At 39.4% G+C, this 25,335-nt stretch overlaps 1 protein-coding gene across 34 annotated transcripts in view; it reads right to left on the reverse strand.

Moving 5' to 3' along the window:
• The window catches only part of LOC135200192 (ankyrin-2-like), a 702,328-nt gene that overhangs the window by 606,087 nt on the left and 70,906 nt on the right, over positions 1-25,335 (reverse strand). Inside the window, exon 2 of one of the 34 annotated variants that reach the window (XM_064228593.1) lies at positions 13,045-13,086. The exons of the other annotated variants lie outside the window; for them this stretch is intronic. Coding sequence (XP_064084663.1) covers positions 13,045-13,086 — 42 coding nt within the window. The remainder of the gene's footprint in view (positions 1-13,044; positions 13,087-25,335) is intronic. 34 annotated transcript variants of the gene reach the window in all.

Raw genomic sequence — 25,335 nt, forward strand, 5'->3', positions numbered from 1 at the left:
GCTGAAACCAGGTAACCTGAACAATGCATTAATCTGGCGCCAAATAATTTACAGCTAAACTACATATATATCATAAAAACAAGCTAGAAAAAAACGCAATTCTTTATAGCCCAGCATCTTTACCAACGGAATACCTGAATACATTCTTTGTCATATGTTAAAAAAAAAAAAAAAAAAAAGGCGCTAACAGCCAACACCAGCAGGAGAGAAAGGTGCAATGCATATAAAATGTCACAAACATCTGCAGGTCACGGGACGTATGTTTGTAGTCGACCCGACGCATAATGAATTGGGGATAATCGCTGCAAATCGCCCCACTGCGGAGAACAATACGAGGCCCGACATCCCTCAACACGAAAATTCACTTTGGAACGGCAATCCAATACATCATCCACGCTCAACCGCACAATTATGTCCCCGGAGTTATTACATCAACCTGACCTATTCAGGAGCTGTTTCAAATGTCAAGCAACAAATTAAAACAGAGAGAAAAATAACCATTCAGTTCAGACGCTACCCATTCAAGCTTTTACAATTTAATATTTATTGTACTACGTGTGGCACCGAGGGAATACAAACGTATTGACGTGTAGTGTGCATTCACTGGTTCAATAAAGCCATCAAAGGCTTGTTTTCAGGAAATGTCGGTCGCCGACATGAATGAGTTTATGCATCGTACAAACGTCAACAGAATAGTAAACAATAAAAAAAAATCCTAAAGAGACCATTCCTTTTATAAAGTATTGTAGGGGAACCTACACGAACATTCACTCTCTCACACACACACACCACACACACACACCACAGAGAGAGAGAGAGAGAGAGAGAGAGAGAGAGAGAGAGAGGGCGTCTGTCTCAAGCATTTAACTCCCTGTGCATTCCACAGGCCGTAATCATCATACCGACCATCAGCCTCTTAACGAAAGTAGGGCAAAGCGTCTGTCTGTCTGTATGGTTTCCTAACAGCGGGAAGCAGAGACAGACAACAGCGTCCCAACGGCTGTCAACTGAAAAGCCATCGGTTGAGACGGAGGCTCAAATAGGACAAACATCTCTCAGACACGCTGCTATGGACCATGATCAATCTTGCAGAGCTGAGAGTGGCTACAGCGGGGGTTTTGGGGGGGAGAGAAAGGTGGAGGAGTAAGGCTGCTCAATAAGAGCAGGGACCTGGCGTGTGTCATCTCTAATAATACAACGCTCCCCTGCCCCGACGCCATCTCTCCCTCGGCATGTCCCCTACAATGGACAATTTATACAACTGGTTCACCACCATCAACAACAATCGAAGGCCTTGTGCCTTGATCCTGCACAATAGTCGCCATTGACTACAAATTGCTGTGGGCCTCGTTGAATTTCTACACGAGATTTCACCACACAGAAAAACTCCTTTCCAATGCTCTTTTCAGAGGTCATTCAGGTGGAAGCGAAAGTTGAAATCGAATACCAGTGTGAACTGGGGGAAATCATCTTTTGCACCACGTTAACTTAATTTAGTCCAAAAAACAAAAATAATGCGAGAGTAAAAACAAGAGACTTATGGCTGAGATCATGATTGTGATGACAATAATAATAGTAAAACGAAGAGAGAGATGACCGAAATGACAAAACGAACTTCCATTCGCCCCTTAGCAACCAAAATCCCGGCTCCCCAACCCCTATTACTATTACTAACAGTAAAGAATATGAACTTACTCGCTCAACTGAGGCCAATTATCCCTCACCCAGACGATACTGCAGAGGCCATTTCACTTCAATGTAGGAGGGGAAAATGGACCCTAATGCAGTATAAATAAAGGTGCTCATATCCTACGTGTAGATTTTTCGGGTCATTACGCTATTACATTTTTTTTTTCTTTTCCTACTGGGTCGACACTGCATGTGAACCTCTGCGCTTCTAATGTGGAGGGAAGACTCATAAAAATACATTCACGAGAAACTGTCCAACAAGGCACCGCAAAGATCTTTTTACATTGGTTTAAAATGCATCACTAGTATGCCTTTGGGCACTGCTCTTACCGTCCACACTGATATTAATGGGCATATATAAATATTGTATGTATGGTTTGTGCTCTGAAATCTTATTTCGTTTTTGTGATAAAAACAGATAGGATCAGCGGTGTTAATCAGCTGACAAGAATAGATTTATATCTTCTTAAAAAAAACAAAAAAACTTTCCTTTCAACAAACGGCATAGCAATTTTAAATCTATTATTGAAATTACCAAGACCCAGCAGGCAATCGCCTCTTTCAATCTTCATAAAATCATACACGTATATGAAAAATATGGTTTACACCTAATTTAAAAATTAAAAGTTTGCATTAAATAACTGCGTACTGCCTTAGTTAACTGTTTATTACTACTATGCATTGCCGAGGCCATGACAGTGTTTTTCGGAAACAACTTTTAAACCGACTTAAGGATTTCCATGCCACTAAAGCGCTCAGTTTCAAACTTCGTCCTAATTTTCGGAAGTACTCTGCATTACCTTATGTGTTTCATTCACTTTTTTACTTAAGAAAATGAGGTTTAAAGCTGATCTTAGCCACCCAACCATCCGCAAAAATGGTGACCTGCATCAAGGACGTCGGTATAGCGTATCCTACACTATACCTTTTCTAATCGTTGTTTGAGTTATGGTTAAATGTCAAATAATTAGCTAAGGGGGAGGATGGCTCTGCGTCACAGATATGCCATTAAGCACCTCTTGTTCGAAACGGTCTGAGAAAGACAAGAAGTTGGTCTTTTTAAGAGTAAACAAGTGAATTAAGCACATCTGTCCATTCACTGTACTATCATAAATTAGGACAATGTTAGAAACAGTCAGGGCTTCAGTCGCATGGAAATCCATACTCCGGTTTAAAAGTTGTTTACAAAAAACACTCTTTCATGGCCCCTGGAATGCATAACAAATGTCCAGAAGTTGTTTGTCACTAAGGCTGTGACTCATCAGCAGAGTCAATCAGGTTATGCTTTCATAGAAACTACAGTGATATGTCAGTTATATAACGGAACCTTTTGCTTTCAGCTAACGTTTCTATACAAAAGAGTGATTCATTTCGGCATTGCCAATATTCAATACCGGTACGATAAATAAATTTAAACGTTGGCACAGTAATTTCCTTATGCATAAAGCAATGAAAAGTTAAAATATTTCGCCTCCAACAGTTACAGATAAGTGAGGCCAATTCATATTTGCCCCAAAGACATCATCGATGTAATAACGCGGTGATTACGAGATAATGTTGAATTACAAAAATCTTGACTCAATAACTGCACTGATAAACAAACCTGAATATGTAAAAAATACCCCGAAGTTTCTTCGGCGAAATCGAGTTTTCTGTGCAGCGTATAATGCTGTACGAGACGCGGCCAATGTAACTTTCCGCCACGGCCCAGTGGTGGCCTGTCCTATAGCGTTGCCAGACGCACGATTATGACTAACTTTAACCCTAAATAAAATCAGAACTACTGAAGTTAGAGGGCTGCATTTTTGGCATGTTTGGTGATTGGAGGGTGGGTGATCAACATACCGATGATCTGTCCCCTAGCCTCAGTAGTTTTGAAGATCCTGACTACCAATCCTTTAACGACATTCCATATCACCAAGTCTTAGAAAACTTTTAACAATACTTTCATAAATTAAGATCAATGAAACAGTGATAAATAAATAAAACAATAAATAATGATTAATATGCATATAAATCTATACAAATGAAACAAGATATCATTTACCTATGAAAGATTACAAATAAAATGAGAGGGCCACGACTAAATGAAAGTCACAAGCAGCCAATTCTTTTAGCGATGAATAAACAAAACGAACGAGCAGACAAGGACCTGCACTAATTCAAAGAACGAGATGAACATTTAAATCAACTCCAATTAAAGTTCCTTTGAAAACAAGGGGGTATTCTTGAAAGGACCTTAGGGTTAGGGCTCTTGAGGATACGCGTCATGACGACCAGCTGGGATCAGACGCCTCAGTGGCATAATCCTTGAAAAGGGAGCCGAATGCCTTCCTTCCTCATATCCGCCCCCAACTATGATCTACGGAGACACATGACGACAGTCGTTAAAGGACCAGTCTACCCACACAATAAAATGGCCTCTCTAAGACAGAACCATTCCTTTAAACAGGGCAGGCCAAGAAAGGTCCATCGGCACCCTTTCGAAAACCTGAAGGCAGGAGATGAAAATTCAACGTCATTCGCTCAAGCAACAAAATACAGTGTTCTGTTCCAAACCCTGAAATATAAGTCACAATTTGCACAAATTTAGGTAAAATCTTTATTGGTGTATTAAACATTCATATTTCTGCTTGACAGACAAAACTGCCTTAGATAAGTATTTCTATATGATCGAATGTATGTCTTTAACAAGATTTGCAAATACTTTCAGTTCTGAGTGTGCGCATGGTGTACATAAGCATACACAAAAATAAATTAACTTCAATAGCAGAAGTGGTACAGCTTAATGAGTCAGGGTTTATCTCGTTTTGTAGATTAAGCCTACTTCTCATAAAAATGAATCAACGCGTAACTGTAACTGTATAAAAAAGGAAGATTATGTTGTCCAATTAAATTTTTTACAAATTCCGGGTCACCGTCTCAAGTTTAAAGTCCAATCTCCAAGTCAATTATCTTGAACAGTTACAAGTGAATGACCCTAACGCTAAGATAATCTTGGGTGAGTCGATGAGATTTTAGGTCACTTTAAATAGCCCTGGGTTTAAAGCACCAAAAAAGAAAAAAGAAAATGTGCAAACAGCGAAAGTAACAACGCAACAAGTTCAGTCTCCACTCCCTACTCTCGATGAATACGAGCTAAGCAGCGTCATTGTAAGAGGAAGGGAATTTCCTGGGAAGATAATGTACAAACATTCCTAAAAGCAGAGAGAGAGAGAGAGAGAGAGAGAGAGAGAGAGAGAGAGAGAGAGAGAGAGAGAGAGGCTGCTGGTGTTGACACACCCACATTCATTAAGACTGCTCTGGACGTACTGTTCTTCTGTGCACACGCATGTAAGAGGAAGCATATCAAACCAGGGCAAACTACAACGAAATTCTGCAACTAATATGACATATATCAAGAGCATTATCCCAAACTAAGTACTTCCAATAAGTAGGTAATCCTAGGTCTTTTCTAACTACAGTAATGAGTGCATTTGGATCCATCCAAGAAATAAAGTCCACTAATAATGATAACGGCTATTATATGTTGCAAGACGACAGAATCGCCCACCTTGTACTAATGTGTTTTCCACACATGCATACAACTATATAAAACATGCAGCAATTGCACATAGCTGAAACTAATGAACAATCAATGATTAATTAAAAATAATGACTTATTCAAAACCTTTGGCACCAAAAACTACACTGCATCGCCTGTGACCCATACAAATACATGCCAACTCCCTTCATGCAATCAGTATTTCAAATTAGGGAAAAAATAATGATTGTCAACACATTTCTTTCCCAAAACGTCTAACAGAGAGGTGAAGTGTGAAGCGGTATCACTACTACATAAAACTAGAGTCTAGAGATGAAAACTTGGCAAGGTTTCAATGCTCGGTTAAAGTTACTGTCAGCAAGTCCTGAGCATTTTCTCCTTAAAATATAAAGTGGCAGCGTTAAGCCGGGCACCGGCTCCCGCCTCAAAATATTTTCCCTAACTATCTACACAGTTACATCAGCTAGGCAAGGTTGAATACCACAAAACTGTGTAAGCATGCGTACACGTCCCATTCCAAGAATCAGTCTACTCACACTTCTGAAAATGAAAAATCCAGAAATCAGAAAACGACCTAAATCATCTACCAACCTCGAAAAAAGCGACCCTCCAATCAAATTCCAATGCCGCATAACAATGAGCCCGACCCACGATCAGGCGACAATGGCAAATGAATGACTGTAATTATCAAAAGTGGATCGCGGTCGCGTGAAGAACGTTCGAATAATGATAGTCATCAGATAATCACGGGAAAATCGAACCTCGCACTTACATAAATCCCTTATCATTAAATGCACTCTGCATTCTGCATCACGTAGGTTAACGTGCAAGGATCCTTTCGGCGTCGGATTTCTTGTTTCACTGCACATTCGTTCTCTAAACTATTGTATTCAAACTGTAAGAAACCTAAGTGAAAGTGCATATATATATATATATATATATATATATATATATATATATATATATATATATATATATATATATATATTTGAGAGAGAGAGAGAGAGAGAGAGAGAGAGAGAGAGAGAGAGAGAGAGAGAGAGAGGAGAGAGAGAGAGAATATAATTTGAAGATGGTGGAAGATAAAGCAAGACACATGTGGCGGAATTTCACAGAGGACCTATAAAAATACCAACTCCCGGTAAGCAAAGTTTTTTCCAATCGAAGACTCGACGGAGCAAGAGCTGAACCCAAACATTTCAGAACAACAGAACGATTTCAACCATCGACAGGAAATCTACCTTAATTCAGTTCAAGTAACGAGAAATGGAGGGCAATCCTCTAGAGCGCCAACCGTGTCATCCAAAGGATAAACAATACACAGCTGCGGCAGCAATAGTAGCAGCTACCATCAGGTGCCAGCTGTCCCTGGCTACCACCAGCTGTAGACTACATATATAACCCGATTTGCCGGCGACCACGCCAATGACCTAACATCCTCCAACTGAGCAGAAGGAGTTATGGCACTAGTGCTCAACAAGCGGAGTCGACTGCTTCCTTCCTTCTGTTTGTGCTCTCTTTCTCTCTCTTTGCGAACACACACACACTATATATATATATATATATATATCTATATATATATATATATATATATATACATACATACACACACACACACACACCCCTTACACCTTATCTCCTTTGGAGGGAGACGCGCCGGATGAATTCAGCAAATCCTTAGGAACGAAGTTGCTAGCCCTACCTTCTTCTTCTATTTTTTTTTTAACCTCCTGCAGATGCTGATAGGCATTTCCAGCTGGGTGGACCAGTGAGAAATAGTCTGGGAGTGAATTCGGTCAGTAATCGTGAGGCCGAGAACTACCGCTCCGTCATGGCTTCTACTAAATCTAGGCCTTCGCTACCGATGGGCACATGCGATTCCAAAAGCTATGTCTTTCAGTCATAAACTATTGAAAATTTTACTGCTCATAAAGATTATTCATTTTATTAAATAATGTTCTTCCTTTGGCCTATCACTAACAATGATGAATTTACTCCGTTCGGCGATGATTTATTTACTCGTCTCTTACTCGTATCTGCAAGTTGAAAGAATAAGAAGGAGATGGTCTTGTCATTCCATCGTTCAATACCAAAACGTAATTTTGGCTCTGAGGAAAAAATTAAAATAAAAACTACTCAAGGAGCTGAGTCAATAAAAAAGGAGCCCAGGTCAGGTGAGGAAGGAATTCTGACCGTTCATTTAGGTCCAGAATCAAACGAAGACCAGTTTCATCTGGAAGAAACGTGGATTTTCAAAACAAAAGTGTTAATATAAATGCATGTCAAGAGTCCGGGGATCTACAATAGTCGTCTTCTTACTTTTCACACTTACAGCCATTACTGGCCACCTTCCACCTTCGGGCCAGTTCCCGTGCTGGCATAAACCAACCAACCACACACTCTTGTTCACCTTGATGTAAATGCAAACATCAACGAACCTATAACTTGCACATCAAAAACGATCTTCGTTAATGAATTTACAGCTGTATTGAGTAGTAATGCAAAAGCTTACGGTCCTACAAAAAACAGCTTTGACGAACTTATATATCAGATTCTTTTTATACACACGCAAAACTAAATTAAGTAAAACTCATTCTGCTTGTTTGGTACGTATTCTCTCTGTTAAATGAAGTGCCTTTCTTAGACAGCATGACAAACAGCCCTCCAGAAGATAAAAAAATAAAAAATAAATAAATAAATGAATGGCTGTGGTCTACTATGTTCACCCTATGTGGATTCTTATATCCAAATACAATTCAAGCCCCGCGCCCCCACCCCCTTTAATACTCTAAAACACAGGGGGCAAACCAACGACAACACAAAAAGAAAATGTGATCTAGTGAATTCCTAATATATTTATTCAGAAATTATTTATGAAAAGTTCCAAGGCTAACAGCCACGACCACTCCAGAAAATCATTTACATCTTACACCAGTAGCACTTGAAAGTACTAAGTACCAAGAGGCATCAAGCGTTTAAACAGAAGCACGACAAAACAAAAAATGCCATACTTCGTGAATGGCACCTCACACAGGTATTGAACTAACAGCATGACTATCCAGTGAAGAGCCTGGTGTGCATTAAACATCCAGTGAGCGTAATTTGAAAACCTGGATTCCACCCTGTCACTACAACTGCGCCTTAACACTTATCCTCTAGCAAATATTAAGCACTGAGACTTATCAACAAAACGGGCAAAGCCCCATAACAATCATATTTCACATGTAAGAGGAAAGTAGTTTGGTTGATCTAGGTCACCGGCATCATTAATATTGAAAAATATGTGGAAAATAAGAGGTGAATGGTAGTGTGTGACCATAAGGAGTAGGTTTCGACGCAGTGTTGATGATGCTTGTGGATGTGCAAAAAGACAATAAAAGCTTTTTGCATGTGGGCAAATCCACAATTCGGCTGCTAACGCTTCACGTATTATTATTGAAGTTTCCGACGTTCTTCTGCAACCAACCTGTTACGGTACGTGTGTGTGTGTGTGTGTGTGTGTGCGTGTGTGTGTGTGTGTGTGTGCGCGCGCCAAGGGGTTAGGCTGCTCGCTCAACGCCCTTCTACTTTGACCGGAAAAGAACATGAACAAGTTACACATTCACAGCTGGGTGGGCTGACAAGTGGCAGCACTGGAAGCCATTTATATCAAAGATAAGTTGGGGATTTGGGTATGACTCGGGCGCTCATAAAACACTAACGGGAGAAAACTATGCGAACAAATCGATAAAGCCCTATGAGGGAGAGGGGGGGGGGAGGTGGTGGTTATTCAAATGCAATAAATACAAATGCGGGTACCTTCAGCCGTTACTTAAAACTAAGTACAAACAACAAAGAGTCCTTAACCATAATGGCAAGAGCATTTGTGAAATGATACAAAAGTACTTGCAATTTTCAACTGTGAAAAATCAGAACAGCATTTCTCATGAGAGGGGCGGAGATCTACATCAAGATAACAGGAGAGCGAGCAATAAAAACGAATAGAACTTCACATTTGATAAGAAGAGTCATCTGATAAAGCAATAATTTCGAAACAGTAAACGGGATAAGTATTTGAAGATCACTTATTAACTATACTCGTATGCCTGTTATAAATTCTGCACTACGATATGATTCACTCTTTTTGTCCCTCTTTCACCACGCAAGTATTCCTGTGAGGAGAAAATGTCTGCCGCAAGACGTGACATTCTGCTCCCAATGTCGAGACAAATTATAGACAGAATAAGTACCAGGGAGCCCCTCTCCATCCGTTCCCAATAGACACTCCATTCAGAAAGACCAGAAAGGGAAGTGAATTTCCTGCTGAAGAGTTTATCACAATGACTGGCTGGTGATTGGGGGCGAAGGGGGTCTCATCAGATAGAAACAGCCAAGAGAAAGTTGCTACACTCGTACAAAAATAGAAATAGAGATCTTGTCAATGGTCTGTATAAATAAACATGCTTCACTACAGTTATAAGGATTCAACAAATGTTGCTGACGATTAGTTCTTAAGAGGTGACTCAGATACTTATACTAAGGAATATTTATAATTCTGCATTGCAAATACAAAAACGTTTATAACTTGGGATGCCAAAACTGCCACTACAAGGGATTGATCCGAACAACTGAACTAAACCGCAAAAAATTCATAAACTCAACTTAACGTACTTTCGCTGGAATATTTTTGTGTAGGGAAAACAATCTTCATTAATAAAGAAACACGGGGTTCAGAAAATATTACCAATGGTCTTCTACTGGGAAAAACACATCATACTGAAAATTTTGCAAAGGTTCTTTTATATGATTTTCTATTGGACTTTGCTTATGACGAAGTTTTCAGGATAGGGAAGATCAAAGTTTAGGTCGAGGCTGCTTCAAATACTGATCAGTGTTTGATGTCTACAACATTTCAAGTCAGATTAGCAACAGTTCGCGTTTAGCCGTAAGTAAGGTCATTCGAGTGGTTTTCTTCAAATCACGCGATTTGTGAATGACCTTTCTATTTTCAATGCAGTCTTACCTCAGAGTAAATATCACCAATCTAAATATAAATTACTATCCGAAGGGCATTACAAGCAGCATTACAATCTTCATCATCATAAATTGTTCGACCTAAGCCTACAAACTTTACGAAATGTCTGTACCATCTATGCACTAACAAAAATCCCTATTTGAACATAAATGTATAAATTAAATTCTATCGAAAAACAGACTTGTGTGAATATATACCAACAAAAGTGTGTTTTAACAGGATCTCGCACAGAAACGAGAGAGAGAGAGAGAGAGAGAGAGAGAGAGAGAGAGAGAGAGAGAGAGAGAGACCTTTACCCCTATGCAATTATCAGTGGTGGGGCACCGCTATCGAATTAACTATTTTTGATAATGGTATCATCGAACGTTTTCCATTTCCAGTTCCATGACAGAACACACTCAACACACGAACACAGAAAACGAGAGAAAGCTTATGCAACCTCGCAACGAGTGATTATATCATGAGAATTAGAACAAACTTATTATGAAACAACGCTGCAATCGTCTCAAATGTGCCTCTGGCAGTAAACAGTTGCTCTCTCCTTCAGTAAGCAAAAACCTTGATTCTCAGTGTTAATAGGTTTTAATAGCTCCTTCACGCCAACTACTCTGCTTTTTAACTTTATAAGCCCTTGGGGATGATAAATCCTCATTTCCCAAGATAAACATCACTCGAAAAACAATAGTACATAACATGATGCCTAACGACAAACACCAGGAATTCCAACAAGAAAAAATAATCTTAGCTTAAAATATACAAAAATAAAAATAATGGTGCATTTAGGGAATGGACGAAATGTTCACCAAAGTTTAAAAATATGGAGAAATTAAAAAATAAAAACTTCATAACAGCTTCTGAATGTATACTATCATACTTACCACAAACCTTAAAAAATATAATGAAATGGCATACAACGCTAACTCTGAAAAACACTAAACAATCATTAGTTTTTAATTTATTAAAGGTTCAGACAAACCCATAAACGTAACTTATATAATTTCATTTCATTATAATTTCCTTTATGTATTAGTTCGTATTAGTATATCCGCATTCCCATGATTAGACTGTCAATGTCATCCATTCAAATACAAAGTTTTCACTGAAGTTTGAAGAAGCATTTCAAAAGGGATACTTAAACTTCGCTTCAAGCTTGTGTTGATATGCTCAGTAAAACTGGTTCATGCTGCACTTCAACTGAGGCGCGGAGGCCGTTGCAAACTTTCAAGGTTAACGTTCAAGCGCTGCTCAGGGGAAATTTCAAATTCACTTTCCACGTTAAACAGGCAAATGACTCATTTCAAGTTCACCGCTAGTAGATGTTCTGTTTGATCATCATTGACATGTTTTGGTAAATATAAAAAATAACAAATACATCATAGAAGTTGGTCATACTGGCACACAGAACACAAGTGAAAAGATGGTCCGGCAATTATGCTTCCTAACGAAACTTTGGGGCTAAGTACCGAAGCAAGTCATTTCACAGACCAAATCAAACAATCGAGGAAACAATGACAATGAGAGAAAGGAAAACTGAACAATTTTGCGCCGGTGTCCAGCAGACACCAAGACCGGCGGTGGGGCGGAGGAGGAGGAGGACAGGTAAGGCCTCCGACACAATATCCACACCGGAACATCACCACTGGAAGCGGAGGAAAGAGGAGGGGGAATGGGGGATGCCGGGTCTAGGAGCCGAGGGAGGGAGGGAGGGAGGTCACCGGCCTCATCGGCTTCACCACAATGCACCTGCCACTGTCACTCCCTCAAACTCACTCTCACTCTTCTGCTCTGCACAACACCAGACACACATTCGCAATCCTTTACACAACGCTCTTCCATTCACTTTCCCTCAGCGACCTACACGAAGAAATGATTCAATAACCGCTGACTTTTAGAACTTCCCGTAAAGACCAAACAGCACATAAAACGTTCATTCCAATGATCGCCATGATACAACATCTGAATGGTGGACCAGTCCTGCTGAAGTCCACTAAAACAAGCTTTTCATAGATCCCTACTGAACAGCTTTCAAAGTAGTACCAGCTTTTACAACGTCCCCAAGTGCAACCAACTGTCAGACCTCATTGCAGACTCAACAAGCAGGTGTCGGAGAGCTCTCAGTCAAGCTGCTTCTACACATTTAGTCGCGACCCCCATACTAAGATGAATCGCAAGCTGAATTCTCACACATTTTCAACGGGTTCAATTGATTTTGACTGCTGCAGTCATGACTGGTCACTATGTTTGCTTCCAATGAGCTGAAAACTTACTCCGACAGACATTCTTTCCAGGAGACAACATATTCAGTCGCGAGATGGACTGGGGGAGGACGGAAGAACCACATCCCTATCCCAAACTCAAGAACTAAATCGCCATGGAACTCGACGTCACCAACACCAAAGTAGTAATCCATTTAGCTGTGAGACGTAACATGACGTTGAGAGAGAGAGAGAGAGAGAGAGAGAGAGAGAGAGAGATGTGATATCTTTATTCAAGTCTAGACAAACAAACAAGCAAACGCAGCAGGTACTCGCGCAAGAAGTAAATCTCCACGTTTCAAGGTCAAACGCACTCGGACTCCTCCTCCAACTACGATACCATCACAGACACTCCGGTTCTATGAAAAAACCTCTGATTCTTTCGGCAGTAACAGCAACCATTTGTACAGTCTCACTCCTTGTGCCTCTGAGTGACATTAAAAACATACAGACACAGACACAGAGACAGCAGGCCAAACATGACGTCATCAACGTAGAGGGTGACGCTATGAACGTAAGTGTCCATGGCGTCATCGCCTTACCTCTTTCTTCCAGGGCCAAATCGACTTCGAACCAGGTCTCACCTGAAAAGACAAACGGACAAACATTAGCAATTGTCACCTTCGCTACTAGATAGCGATCACTATCGAAAAGCGAACTACGTAAAATCAACAAATACCGCCGAATAATACGACCTTGAAACTACAATATGAAAAATAACAAATCTATAATCTTAGAAAAATACCTGCATTCATTCCAACAACAAACTGCATTTTAAGTAAATGGATTCAAACGAAGGAGCTAAATAAAAAATTTTTTCGTAGCAATAACAACTAACGTAACCTCATCAGCGTCATCACACACACACATTTTTTGAAAAGTGGTCAAACTCGATTTTTCGGAGCTGTTTCTGAACCAAAGGCCCAAGTTCGAATGCTGAACAGAGCAGAGTTTCTGAGCATTTATAATTCTTTGGATGTAAGTTAGTTCCGCGATACTATGAACTGGACATTCAACGGTGTTTAAGGCTTATTATTTATGAATGATTATACAAAAGTTGCGCATGTGCCAGTGAAAAAAAATATACGCGTGGGTGTGGGTGTATATTTCAGCGCTTGTATTATGGCGTGCTCTCTTTATCCACTATCCAGAGAATCGTAGTCACGTTCGTTCCAAAATTCCTGGCGGTTTCTCCACTAAAAATGGCAATTCCCAAATAAACTCTTAAAAAGTAGCCAATTCTCTCCCCTTAAGGTATCTGGTAACTCTCGGCTCCAGTCAATATTTCATCGAAGGGAACTAACTGTTTTGGTTCTACTCCACAAATCATATCATCAGAGTCCCCCATAGAAAGACTTGAGGGTAGACTGCACAAGGCAGGCGAAGTGAAGAAGAGTTTCCCAAGCGGCTATGACTATGTGGCCACATGGGGCGAGTTTGCCGTTCCCCTTTATGCTCAACTAATCAGGCCATTTAACTACACAAACATCTACGAGCGCTCAACATCGCCATTAACTTGTCATACTCTCGGCTAACTACGACAGTAAACCGCCCACTGCTTCCTAAATGCCATTGCACTTGCCCTGTCACAAGATACGCCTCACACGAGTACATTAACATGGCATCCTACAACTACCTAACTTTCCTACTATCCTCTACTCTTCAACTTCTTTCTTGCACTCTACGAATGCAAATTACCATCCCTTGGAATCTACAACAGAGATTAAATAATATAAGGCGAATCTTTTCCCTGTTTCATCGACATAAGTCAAACTGCACAAACAAGAATTCCAACATCGTAAAATCCCACACTGAATTCTTCTGCCTCCCAGCTTTTTCAAGGAGCAGCTTCATCCTGTCTGTTCCAACACCTACGATGCCGAGAGAATTCGGTATCTTCAGGGATTCTCCCGGGGAACATAAACGCTCACCCACACAACACTACTACAGTCACCATCAGTCATCACCCATACACCCACACTTCCCTTACTACTGAGGAACGTGGGTGACTTCTCTACTTCTTTTTCACTGCATTCCATCTTGGTTTATTCAGATTTGCTTCTTTGTGTGTGTGTGTGTGTATGTGTGTGTGTGTGTGTGGGGGAGAGAGAGAGAAGAGAGAGAGAGAGAGAGAGAGAGAGAGAGAGAGAGAGAGAACTCTGTATGAAAAATTAGGATAATGCTACCATCAATTTTCACCAATATTATTCTTGTACAAATCTTTCTTTCGCAAAAATTCAATTAAATTTCTTTCATAAATTGAATGAAATATAAACTTTAGACAGGTTTACATGGAAAGGATTGTAATCCTCGAAAGAAAAACTGAAAACTCCCTTTGAAATATAGAGCATAAAGTAACATTAAACGCCACTAACTTCATTTTGGACAGTTTTTATCGCCTCATTTTTTCCAATAAGGGCTCTCTCCGAAACCTAACATTTTTCTGCGCTTTCTCTCAGACCACAAGAATCCCACCTCAGCCCTGAACTCATACCAAGGCTTTCTTTTCGCACGTGCGCGAACTCGCCTGCACAAACACCAAGTATGTCTACTAATATTTTCTTTCGTCATTTTTTAGGCTCAGATTTCTTGGTAACCCTTACTCTCCACAAACGCTTTCTGGACACTCACCGACAACCATTTTCCTCATACTGATTCATTGAATAAATTCCTTTACTTCGTTCACCTTCAGTCTCTATCGCTCTGATTTCCCATGTTTATCCTAATTGTTCTTCTTTATCCATTCAGTTCAGTACTAGCTACTTTCCTTTCTTTTCACTCTACACAATCGGGTGTATATAGATATATATATATGATATATATATATATAGATATATATATATATATATATATATTATATATATATATATATATATCGAGCTACAAATGTCCTTTAATATTTAATTCGCTCTACCTCGAATTAAAATATATCTATACATGCTTAACCGAAGAGAATTCTTAGGCGACAATAGAATTCCCCTTCGGTTAAGCATATATGAAAATATATTAATTCCGTGGTAGAGCGAATTAGATATTAAAGTACATTTGTAGCTCGATATATGTATATGAATCACGGTAATGTGATATGACTTTTATATATATATATATATATATATATATATATATATATATATATATATATATATATATAAAGTGTGTGTGTGTGATATATAATCTTATTGGGTGGTTCCTAATAAAAAAAAAACAGCACACTGGTAAACGTCACATTCAAACAAGTGAAAAATGCGCTGAAGTTTCTTCAGCGCAATCGAGTATTCTGTACAATGCATAATCCTGTAAGAAAATTTCAGTCATGACCCATGAAACTTTTAGCCAAGGTCCTGAAGCCAGCGTTGCTGGTACCTATAATAGCTCGTCTTACGATTCTGGCTAACTTTAATCTTACATAAAATAAAAATTACCGAGGCTAATGGGCTGCAATTTGGTATGTTTGATGATTGGCAGGTAGATGATCAACATACCAATTTAAGGCCCTCTAGCCTTAGTAGGTTTTAAGATCTGAGGGCGGACAGATAATAGTTTTCTTTTTCAGAAAACTAAAAGTATCTGCACGCCTGAACTGTATACTAAAAAAATTCCCATCAAGTGCTTCAAGATCTCCTTAAACAGGAGGCTCACACACAGTGCATCAAACATCCCTTACACACAGTGGCACTTTCGCACTCTTCCTAAATACCAGGAACCTTCATTTCCAATACTTTCCGCGACGTCAACCTAAAACATTTTACGTCTTCATCTCCTTCCTCTTAACACTTCCAAGTTTAACTCTTCATAAATTCATGATACCCCATTCTTTCCATGTGATCGAACGCCTAGGAACATTCTCAAGCTAGCCTTTCACATACAATATTCTTTTTAACCCCAAAGTCTTTTTACAATACAGGCACTACACAAAACATTCATTTCAAATTTAATCTGAACTTTCTCGCCTTGCATACACTTTCAAACTACTTAATTTCTTGCTGCAGTTTACATTTGCTATCTCCAATCAGTATTGTATTTTCTGAAAATATACAGCATGATCTCTCTATCTACCATCTAGTGAAGTCTCCCCAACTGATGAATTTAAATCCCTTACTTAACAGCTACCGTGCCCCTTAGTTATTCCGGGAGATATGAATTGAAGAAATCCTCTTAGGGGTGATAATGTTGCCAATTAAAGAGGAAATTACCTGTGATGTGTTCCATCATAGAAAGTGAAAATATTAGAATCCTAAACAAAGGGGAGTCTCCACATTTTCACATTCAAACAAGCCCATTATCAGCAACTGACTTATCCTTATGCAGTGATAACTGCCTTATTAGATTACCAGGGAGGTATTTAGTTTTGTACATATTTTCACTAAACAAAAGCAGAAATTTCCAGTGATGCAATAAAATCAGCATTTTTAGATATGGTAACTCCTCTCAACATGATTACTCCGTTGCAGTTTTCACGTTGGCTTAGTCAGATGTTGCATCTGCTGGAGTGGCCTTGCCTGGGGTAGAAAGAAGTGGGAAATTATCAGCAGTTGTGCCCATTTTTACTGCAGAACTGCAAGCAATTTTAAAGGTCATAAAATAAATTCTATCCCAGAATGGAAATAGTTTGACTATATTTTGTGACTCAAAAAGTATTCTTCAGTCTTTGGAATCTTTTAACCCTTTACAGCCACTGATTCTACTTAGAGATATTGGAATGACTACTTTTAGTGAAAAAGAGGTAAAAAACTAATTTTCTGAGGGGTGCCTTCCCATGTTGGGGTTGTTGGGAACATGCAAGCTGATCAACTTGCTACGGCAGCAGTCACCTCCCTAGAACCCATAAGATGCGTACAACCCTCAAGATGTATATTCTCTTGTTGGTCAGACAATGAAAAACCTTTGGTAGTCCCTATTAAGGAACTGAAACAAATCAAAAGATGGAAGTTTTACTTCATCAGTATCTCCTTGGTCATATCCCTATATGCCAAGGAGACAAGATATATGTGTAAGGCCAAGGATTGACCTTAAAGGCTTAACTCATGGGTTCTTGATGTTAGGTGAAAATCCTCCATTCTGCTATTGTAATGTGCCCTTGACTGTGAGAAATTAGCTGGTTTTTAGATATTTGTCATATGAACTCCTTTTCAATTTATTTATTTATTTCTTAAGTTTCCTATCTTAATTTATTACGGGGTCAAAAACCTAGATATTGTAACGCCAGTTTTAGTAGCCATATTCAATCAATCAACTCATTCCTTTGGAACCTTTTCTTTGCACACTCGTAATTTACAGTATTGTTAGCCACTGACCCAGCTTTCCCTCCGAACATCTCATTTGTAGTTCAAACACCTGGTGCATTTTCATCCTTCAATCACTTAACTGCCCTCCTATACTCTTCAACATCAATTCACCCTTTCTACTTCTGCACTGTTCAAATCTGCCTCCCTTCTATCCTCCACATACTGCAAAACCAAAATATTCACTCCATTCTGACAAGGTTCAAGGACACCTGGGTGTCATCCAACTCACATTCAGTGGTTATTTAATCAGTTCTCTTTTGCAAGGCAGATTTACATCTTTCCACCGTTACCCTTTTGCTTATAATTCTCCCACCTTCGTAAGACAGGCCTATCTCTTTCATTTGCTTTACGTTGTTTCAATTTCTTTTTTAGTTTTCCTACTGGCTCCTTTCACTGCTTTCCTTCCTTTACAGCTCCCTGCCTCCCTTTATCCATTCCTCCGACTCTCTCCATTGTCTCTTGAGTATGTTCATCACATATCTCGTCTATTCTGCGAGAAAGGGAAGCCAGGGGCCACGGCCAAATACATCTATTCTTTCCTTTCCTCGAAATGACTTCCTTTCACAACCCAACCGTCATTTTCCCGGTCTCTGACTACAGCGCTACTCCCTACAACAGCACGTCCCGTTTTTCAGCTGCATTCGGATACTACTCCTCCAGATGGACCAAATGAGACAACTGATGTTTTCTGGCGAGATTCTTCTCAGAGTTTTCGCATTCTTTGGCACTGCTGCTTTTATGCACACCAGTCAATAACCTCGTAAATAAATCCCACAAATCTTCAAACATCTCTAAAATGAGGTCATGAACATTCGATTACTTACAAGTAGTGTTTACAAACCTAAATGGTTATTGTATGGTGGAATAATTAACCGAACATAGAATAATGTGAGAAATAGAACGAGATCTAAAAATATTTTAATGAGGAAGCTTCCCTGTAACTATCCCCCCGACTCTCTCTCCTCTCTCTCCTCTCTCTCTCTCCTCTCTCTCTCTCTCTACTCTCTTCTCTCTCTCTCTCTCTCTCTCTCTCTCTCTCTCTCTCTCTCTCTCTCTCTCTCTTTTGAAGTCTACCCAAAAAAAACCATAGGAAGCATTAAAGTACTAGCATGACGAAGAAGTTAAGATAATAAAACAAAAAATCATTAGCTTTCCCTAAATGTGAGCAACTTTCACAGCTCTACCTCATCACTGCTGACGGAAGCCTCGAGTCACTCTGGAACCTAATCAATATGGCAATTAATTCTCCCGCTCAAGTGATAAGCCTTTATCTCGTCTTCGGCAAAACCGACTGAGCAGTGATACGACAGATCTCTCATCTCAAGTTCTAAACCGTAAAGTAATGGAACTTCCTTCCCCTCTGAATTGTCATATCAAGTAAGATGCAATATAGATTTGCAAGTGCTGAACAAATATAGCTATAAAATATCAATTGGTGTGTATTTCAAAGGCGCATGAAGTTTCACTTATAAGAAAAAATTACGCTTTATTTTTTTTCGTTTGTAAAGCATTTCCTTTTATTTTCAAGCTTAATACTGAATTCACTTTACCTTGGGAATATATTACATCCAATGGGAATTATGACTGATAAGTGAATCCGACTCAGCTCAACCTACGATTCCTTTGGTTTAGATGCAGTGATAACTGTCTTTGCAGTGTGTCATCTTTCACAAATATCAACTTCTCTCCAGCCTCCTTTCTCATCGTTCTCGTCCAAGCTGGCCGAGTTCTTCCACGGCCACCTCTCTCGGGCTGCCTGAAGGAGTCCAACTTGATCCACCAATCGCCAAAATATTTTATATATACGCGTACAGCAAAACAGGTCGTACCATACTTATGCATAATCTTACCACTCAATTTCAACCTTTCACTCAACTTTCAACCCAAGAGAACCAGTACTGCTTATCACTGTTTCAAAGTATTTGAGAAATTACAAGAATGAAAATTGCCATAAAAAAAATAAATACACAAAAACAGAAAAACTATCTACATCGTTTTAGGTGAAAAAAAAAAAAAAAAACTGACATGATTCCGCTAACACACCCCCTACCCCTCACGCCCCCCCCAAAAAAGAAAAAAAATGTATAGAATCCCTAACATCTCTCTCCTTGTGTCTCTTTATCGGCCAAAGGTGAAACCACAACAGTTCACCGTCAACTTTCCCTGCACTTTAAAAACAACTGAACATTTCCCATCTTGATCGCAATGCCATACAAAGACAGGCACGGACGGACATTTCAGCTTCCACACTACATTATCATATTAAATCTACGCTACTGGATTTTAAGTGTATACATAACAAAGCATTTTTCCCGGCATACGCAAAAGAACCGAGACAAGCAATTCTTCCAAATACAGGATCCTCTTTGAAAGGAAAGCTTGTTTAAAAACGATACGTAATCAGCCCAAAATAACAGCAAGCAAAGTGAAACTAAAAACAGGTACATTTGAAATGTGAAAAAAAAAAAAAAAAAAAATCTTTCACACTGGATATGACAATAATAAAATTTCTTCCTTTCCGATACTCTTACTCCAGTAAATACTTCATCCAAAATGGATAGACATGAAAAAAACTACTTTCCAGGATGAAATTCAAACCCAAGCCGATTTGAGGTTCGAATTCAAGCATTTGTTACGGTATAAGGCCGATGCCCTCTCGCCATCCTAACATGCATGTCTCGAACCTCGCCTAGAAAGACAAGCGTTTCTCATACATTTTCCATTTGGCTTCTATGTTTATGTGATGAGCGTATCCAAAGTGTTTGGAAACTAAGAAGTTAAGAGATCGTCGTTGGGTTCATATCAAAAATGCATTTATCGCGAGACTGTAACGAATAGGGCAACAGGGAATTATGTGCGAGAGCTAATTCTGGTCTTGACAGAAGTCTCGTTTCGGTACCTACCATGCCACACATAATAAGCCACTGGACTAGTGACAATATCCGGATCAAAATTCAATAATACCAAAAAAAAAAAAAAAAAAAAAAAAAAAAAAAAAAAAAATTCATAGCAGCAGCAATCTGCCCAGCAATATTTGTTTTGACAAGCGCTGCAGTGACATAGGGGACCGCTTCAGAATATTAGTTTCTCCCCAGTGTCCTTTGTGCAAGATTTCTTGAAGGTCAGGTGTAAGACGAATAATTTGAGCAATAGAAATAACACCCCACAAATTAATAATAACACTCTTATATTTATTCATCAGTAAGAACCAATCAACACTACGGAAAAAATGCCACTGCAACTCATAGTGGAAAGTGTGCCACTCGTGGTCGCAGCATTAATGAAAATGTGGTCACAGCGAAACCACGCAGACTCACTCGGTAGTAGAGCAACGTGACGTGGGTCGCCCTCTTGATCCTCACACAACCGTTGCCATTCTTATCCCATGACTCCTGGATCTTCTCAGGCCACTACGGATGCTCCTTCGAGTAAACAACTCTAAACAAACGGCTGTTTACTACGGAAAAGAAGCCACGGTGTTGACATCACTCTTGCATACTACACAATACTACATACACAGAAGCGTCCACGGTTGCCAAAGAACACGAGCGATAATCCGAGAAGTTCAATACCAAACACCAGGAATGCTAATGACGAGAGAGAGAGAGAGAGAGAGAGAGAGAGAGAGAGAGAGAGAGATTCTCACACGCACTCAGGACAACAGTCCCTGTAGAACATCATTTTGATTTTTACGCGTGACGAGTAAAACCTGAGTGAGAACCACTCGCACAAAACTCCTCAGCGCCACCCTCGGGATTATCAATCAAGAGCTCCTCCATCCACGTAAATGTCCGACTGGTGAGTAAGATGGGATAAGAACAAATTGCACGTTGACGCAGGCACCCTCCTCCGACGATCAATCCACGTCATTTACCCCCTTAGCTCATATCTGTTTGGCCTTCAAGAAGAAACCAACATGTTCTCCTGTCCCATTCTATATTCACCGCCCATCATTTCTGCGCATGCATAAAACACTCAATTAAAAAAGCTATGGAATTTTACTTCCCCAAAAATGGGGATGGCAATCAAGGCGACAGTTTCTCCATTCCTTCCCAGCTCCCATCGTATCCAAAAAGTGTTAAAAAATCGAAAACTGTAGACGTCACTGTGGCCATCTAAATACATACATACGATGTACATGTACGTATATATGTATGATAATGCTGTGTTCGTGGTCCGCTGCATGATATCAAGTGAAGAGATGGAAGCAGGCTTCCCATTCCTCTTCCTATTGCGAGTCAAAATGCTGTTAAGATATATATTTGTTGTATATTTCACAAATATCAAAGGTCAGTTTCATTTATGATCCTTTTCATGGCATAGAACTATGGATCCAGCGGTGACTACCTACACATATAAGGAATTGTAAGACGAAAATTTGGCTTCATTTATTTGTACCAGAACAACTGGACTTGTTCTACTGAAAGTTTTTTAGATTTTTTTCTTCCTTTTTCTTTAACGTTGAGAAATTAATTTACCTAACGCTTAGAAATCCCTACTACAAGGTGGAGGTAGCGTGGACGGGGGTTTCTTGAGATAGACTTCAACCCTTGACAATTACCGTTTGGAGAGAGAGAGAGAGAGAGAGAGAGAGAGAGAGAGAGAGAGAGAGAGAGAGAGAGAGAGAGAGAGAATTAATTGGGAGTGGTTTCACACCAGCAGTATGAGGAATACGCGGATGAGGCCCTACCACTTGGACGGTATACTTTATACATGAAGAATAAACACACTTGCAAGTTTTTCTCTCTTCACCTTTTCCCCCTTCCCCTAGCTGCAACACACGATGGTTGACTGACAACTAGGTACATAATCCACTCCTTAGCCAGCAGATCTTAAAATAGAACCCGTCCACTCGTCCTTCCTCGTCCAGTTCAAGAATCGAAAAGTAGTCGATTCCAGAGAGAGAGAGAGAGAGAGAGAGAGAGAGAGAGAGAGAGAGAGAGGGGGGGGGGGAGGGGGATCTCACAGAGACCGTTAACTAGCCAGATGAGTCCTTGTAATTAGTTTCCGCGGGAAAGATCGATCAAATCCTCTCCAGGGAGATGAAAAGGTTAATAGCCTCAGGGCAGCAGAATCCTCTTAATCACATCGCACGCACACTCTGATTTCATGGCGTAATGAACAAACAAATCCCACAAGCTTCATGTTTTTTTTTATCCTATATAAGAACTAAACTCAATTCCCACAAGGTATATTATTACAAATATTGCATATCTGCCTGCTAATCTAATAATATCATATAAAGCTGAAAATTATAACCTAACTGTATGCATTCAAAGTGACCCACGAATCATGAAGATGAATTTGACTTGGCAGGCAACCTTCTTCCCAAGAAGTGAAACTTGCTTTTGTTTTTTTAACACTAACATCATAAAGGTCACTTTCATCGGACTAGTTCTGAAGTTGTAAGATGTAGCTTATTAGTGGCTAAATTAACCCATTAAGACAAACAGTGATAAACAGCTCTTCATCGACAGACAGAAATCTCCTTGCACTGCAGCAAAAAAATAAAAATATATATTTATCTTGACCTAAAATTGCAGCTCATCGTTTTCTTGGACGACGATAAAACATGGGAAATCAATCATGAATCTGTAGTATATAAATTATGCAGCAGTTACAGTCACTGCCGCTGTATTTTGTATATAATTAAAACCGAAGATCACTTTTTTTTTTTACCCAACTAAATGACAGTACTTTTATATCCACAATTCGTTGTAGATAAATATGTCTCCAACAAAACCTAGGATACTAGCGAACATGAAACCACATAATAAACCCATACACATGACGATTTACTTAGTATAAGGATTAGGTCATGAACACATCAAGGAAAACGAAAGTGTTATACTGGGGTTATACAGTTTATAAAAAAGATATATTAATTAAGACGGTAAAACCGCTCTGAGGCGCATCCACTTTCTCTATCAGAACAAAGCACTATATATATAGAAAGGGAAACGGGCAGCCCAAGCAGCAGAATCCCGCCGAACGAAACAAAAGGCTCCTCCTCCTTTCCCGCGAGATCCGGGAAAATTCGCATCCGGGAAGGCAGCATCATCCGCTCAGCGAGGCGAACGAAAGGTTGGTTGGTTGGTTGGTCACTGCAAAGCAAACCTCAACAAATAAAAACTTTCGACGCGTCCTGGATGCACCCCCGCCCCCCATTTCCCACTGTAATTAACATAACTTGCTCGTTTCTCTTCTTTTGTTATACGACATAGTTTCTACTTCTCCTCCTGGCGGAAAAAGGATAAACGGGTCAATGAAAACCGCAATGGCGTAAAAAGTAAAACAAGTACTCTTTATTATAATGCTATTTAGTGGTGATTTACTGCATTTTCTGCTACAAAGTAATGCGACTGACAAATAGGATAGTAGGGAAAAAAAAGAACACTTGTACGAAGAATGTAAAACTGAACTCGGAAATTAATCTATGAACACAGTCTCATCATTCAAATGTCGCTAAAGGAACCTTAGGGAAAGCAGACCAGCAAAAATTGCAAAGTCAAAAATAAAATGAACGAAAAACAACATCATATAATTAAGACATCGTAAAATGAATAAGATACATAACAAGCAAAAGTGTGAGCCTCTTTGAAATATTAGGAATAAAAAGTATATGCAGAACTAAAGTTATTACTGACTTTCCTATAAAAGTCAATTTCCCATTTCATAGCAACCGCAAAAACCTCCCGGCACACCCGCACTGCAACACACTCCCATGATATCCCAAGTACTCGATTTGTATCAACCACTCCATAACTCTAGACCTACTTATTCAACAAAAGAAGCCATTTACAGAAAGGAGAAAAAACAAGCAACGTAACATTTTTATAAAGTAATTCATTCTATATACTGTTACGGTATGACGCATTACTGGAGGTGCTTTCTACCACAATGGTGCCAAATATTCTATTTTGCCAACAACCTCAGAATAAATCGTGTATTGCACCATTTCCATTTCCAAGCATGAGGAAGGCTTGATTTTTTCTTAATAAACACCACAATTTGTTTACTAGCAATGGTTAATTAACTTCCAAATTTATGTAAATGACAGCCTAACTGCTAATACGATTGATTCAAGTCTTACATTTGTTTATTTACTTCTCATTTCCGGTTAACAGCAACCAGCCCAGTATAAAATAATAAATATCCAAAAGATTTAGTTCTGAATTCCCTAAAAATATCCCTCAACAATGCGTGACATCATTTTGTTTGTCTGTACCGGGACTTCGACAACCCGCTGTACTTGCTGGCCACATTAAGTTCATACGTAAATAAATATGCATTTATCAATATATGAACAGGTAACATTAAAAGCTAGATTCGTCCCGACTTTCTACGCTAAAAATATTAGTTCAACTTAAGGAAAATCAAACAAACATTCAAAATTACGAAATACCTGCGTTTTTACAATACACAAGCATAACAACAACGGAATAAAATAGAAACGGGCCATACAGATTAAAACAAAGAATTTAAAATCAGTGGAAGTCTGGAAGCATCAGGTAAAAACGGGTGACTTTTCCATAAGAACAGAGAGAG

This window comes from Macrobrachium nipponense, chromosome 26 (assembly GCF_015104395.2).
Source record: "Macrobrachium nipponense isolate FS-2020 chromosome 26, ASM1510439v2, whole genome shotgun sequence".
Classification (NCBI taxonomy): domain Eukaryota; kingdom Metazoa; phylum Arthropoda; class Malacostraca; order Decapoda; family Palaemonidae; genus Macrobrachium; species Macrobrachium nipponense.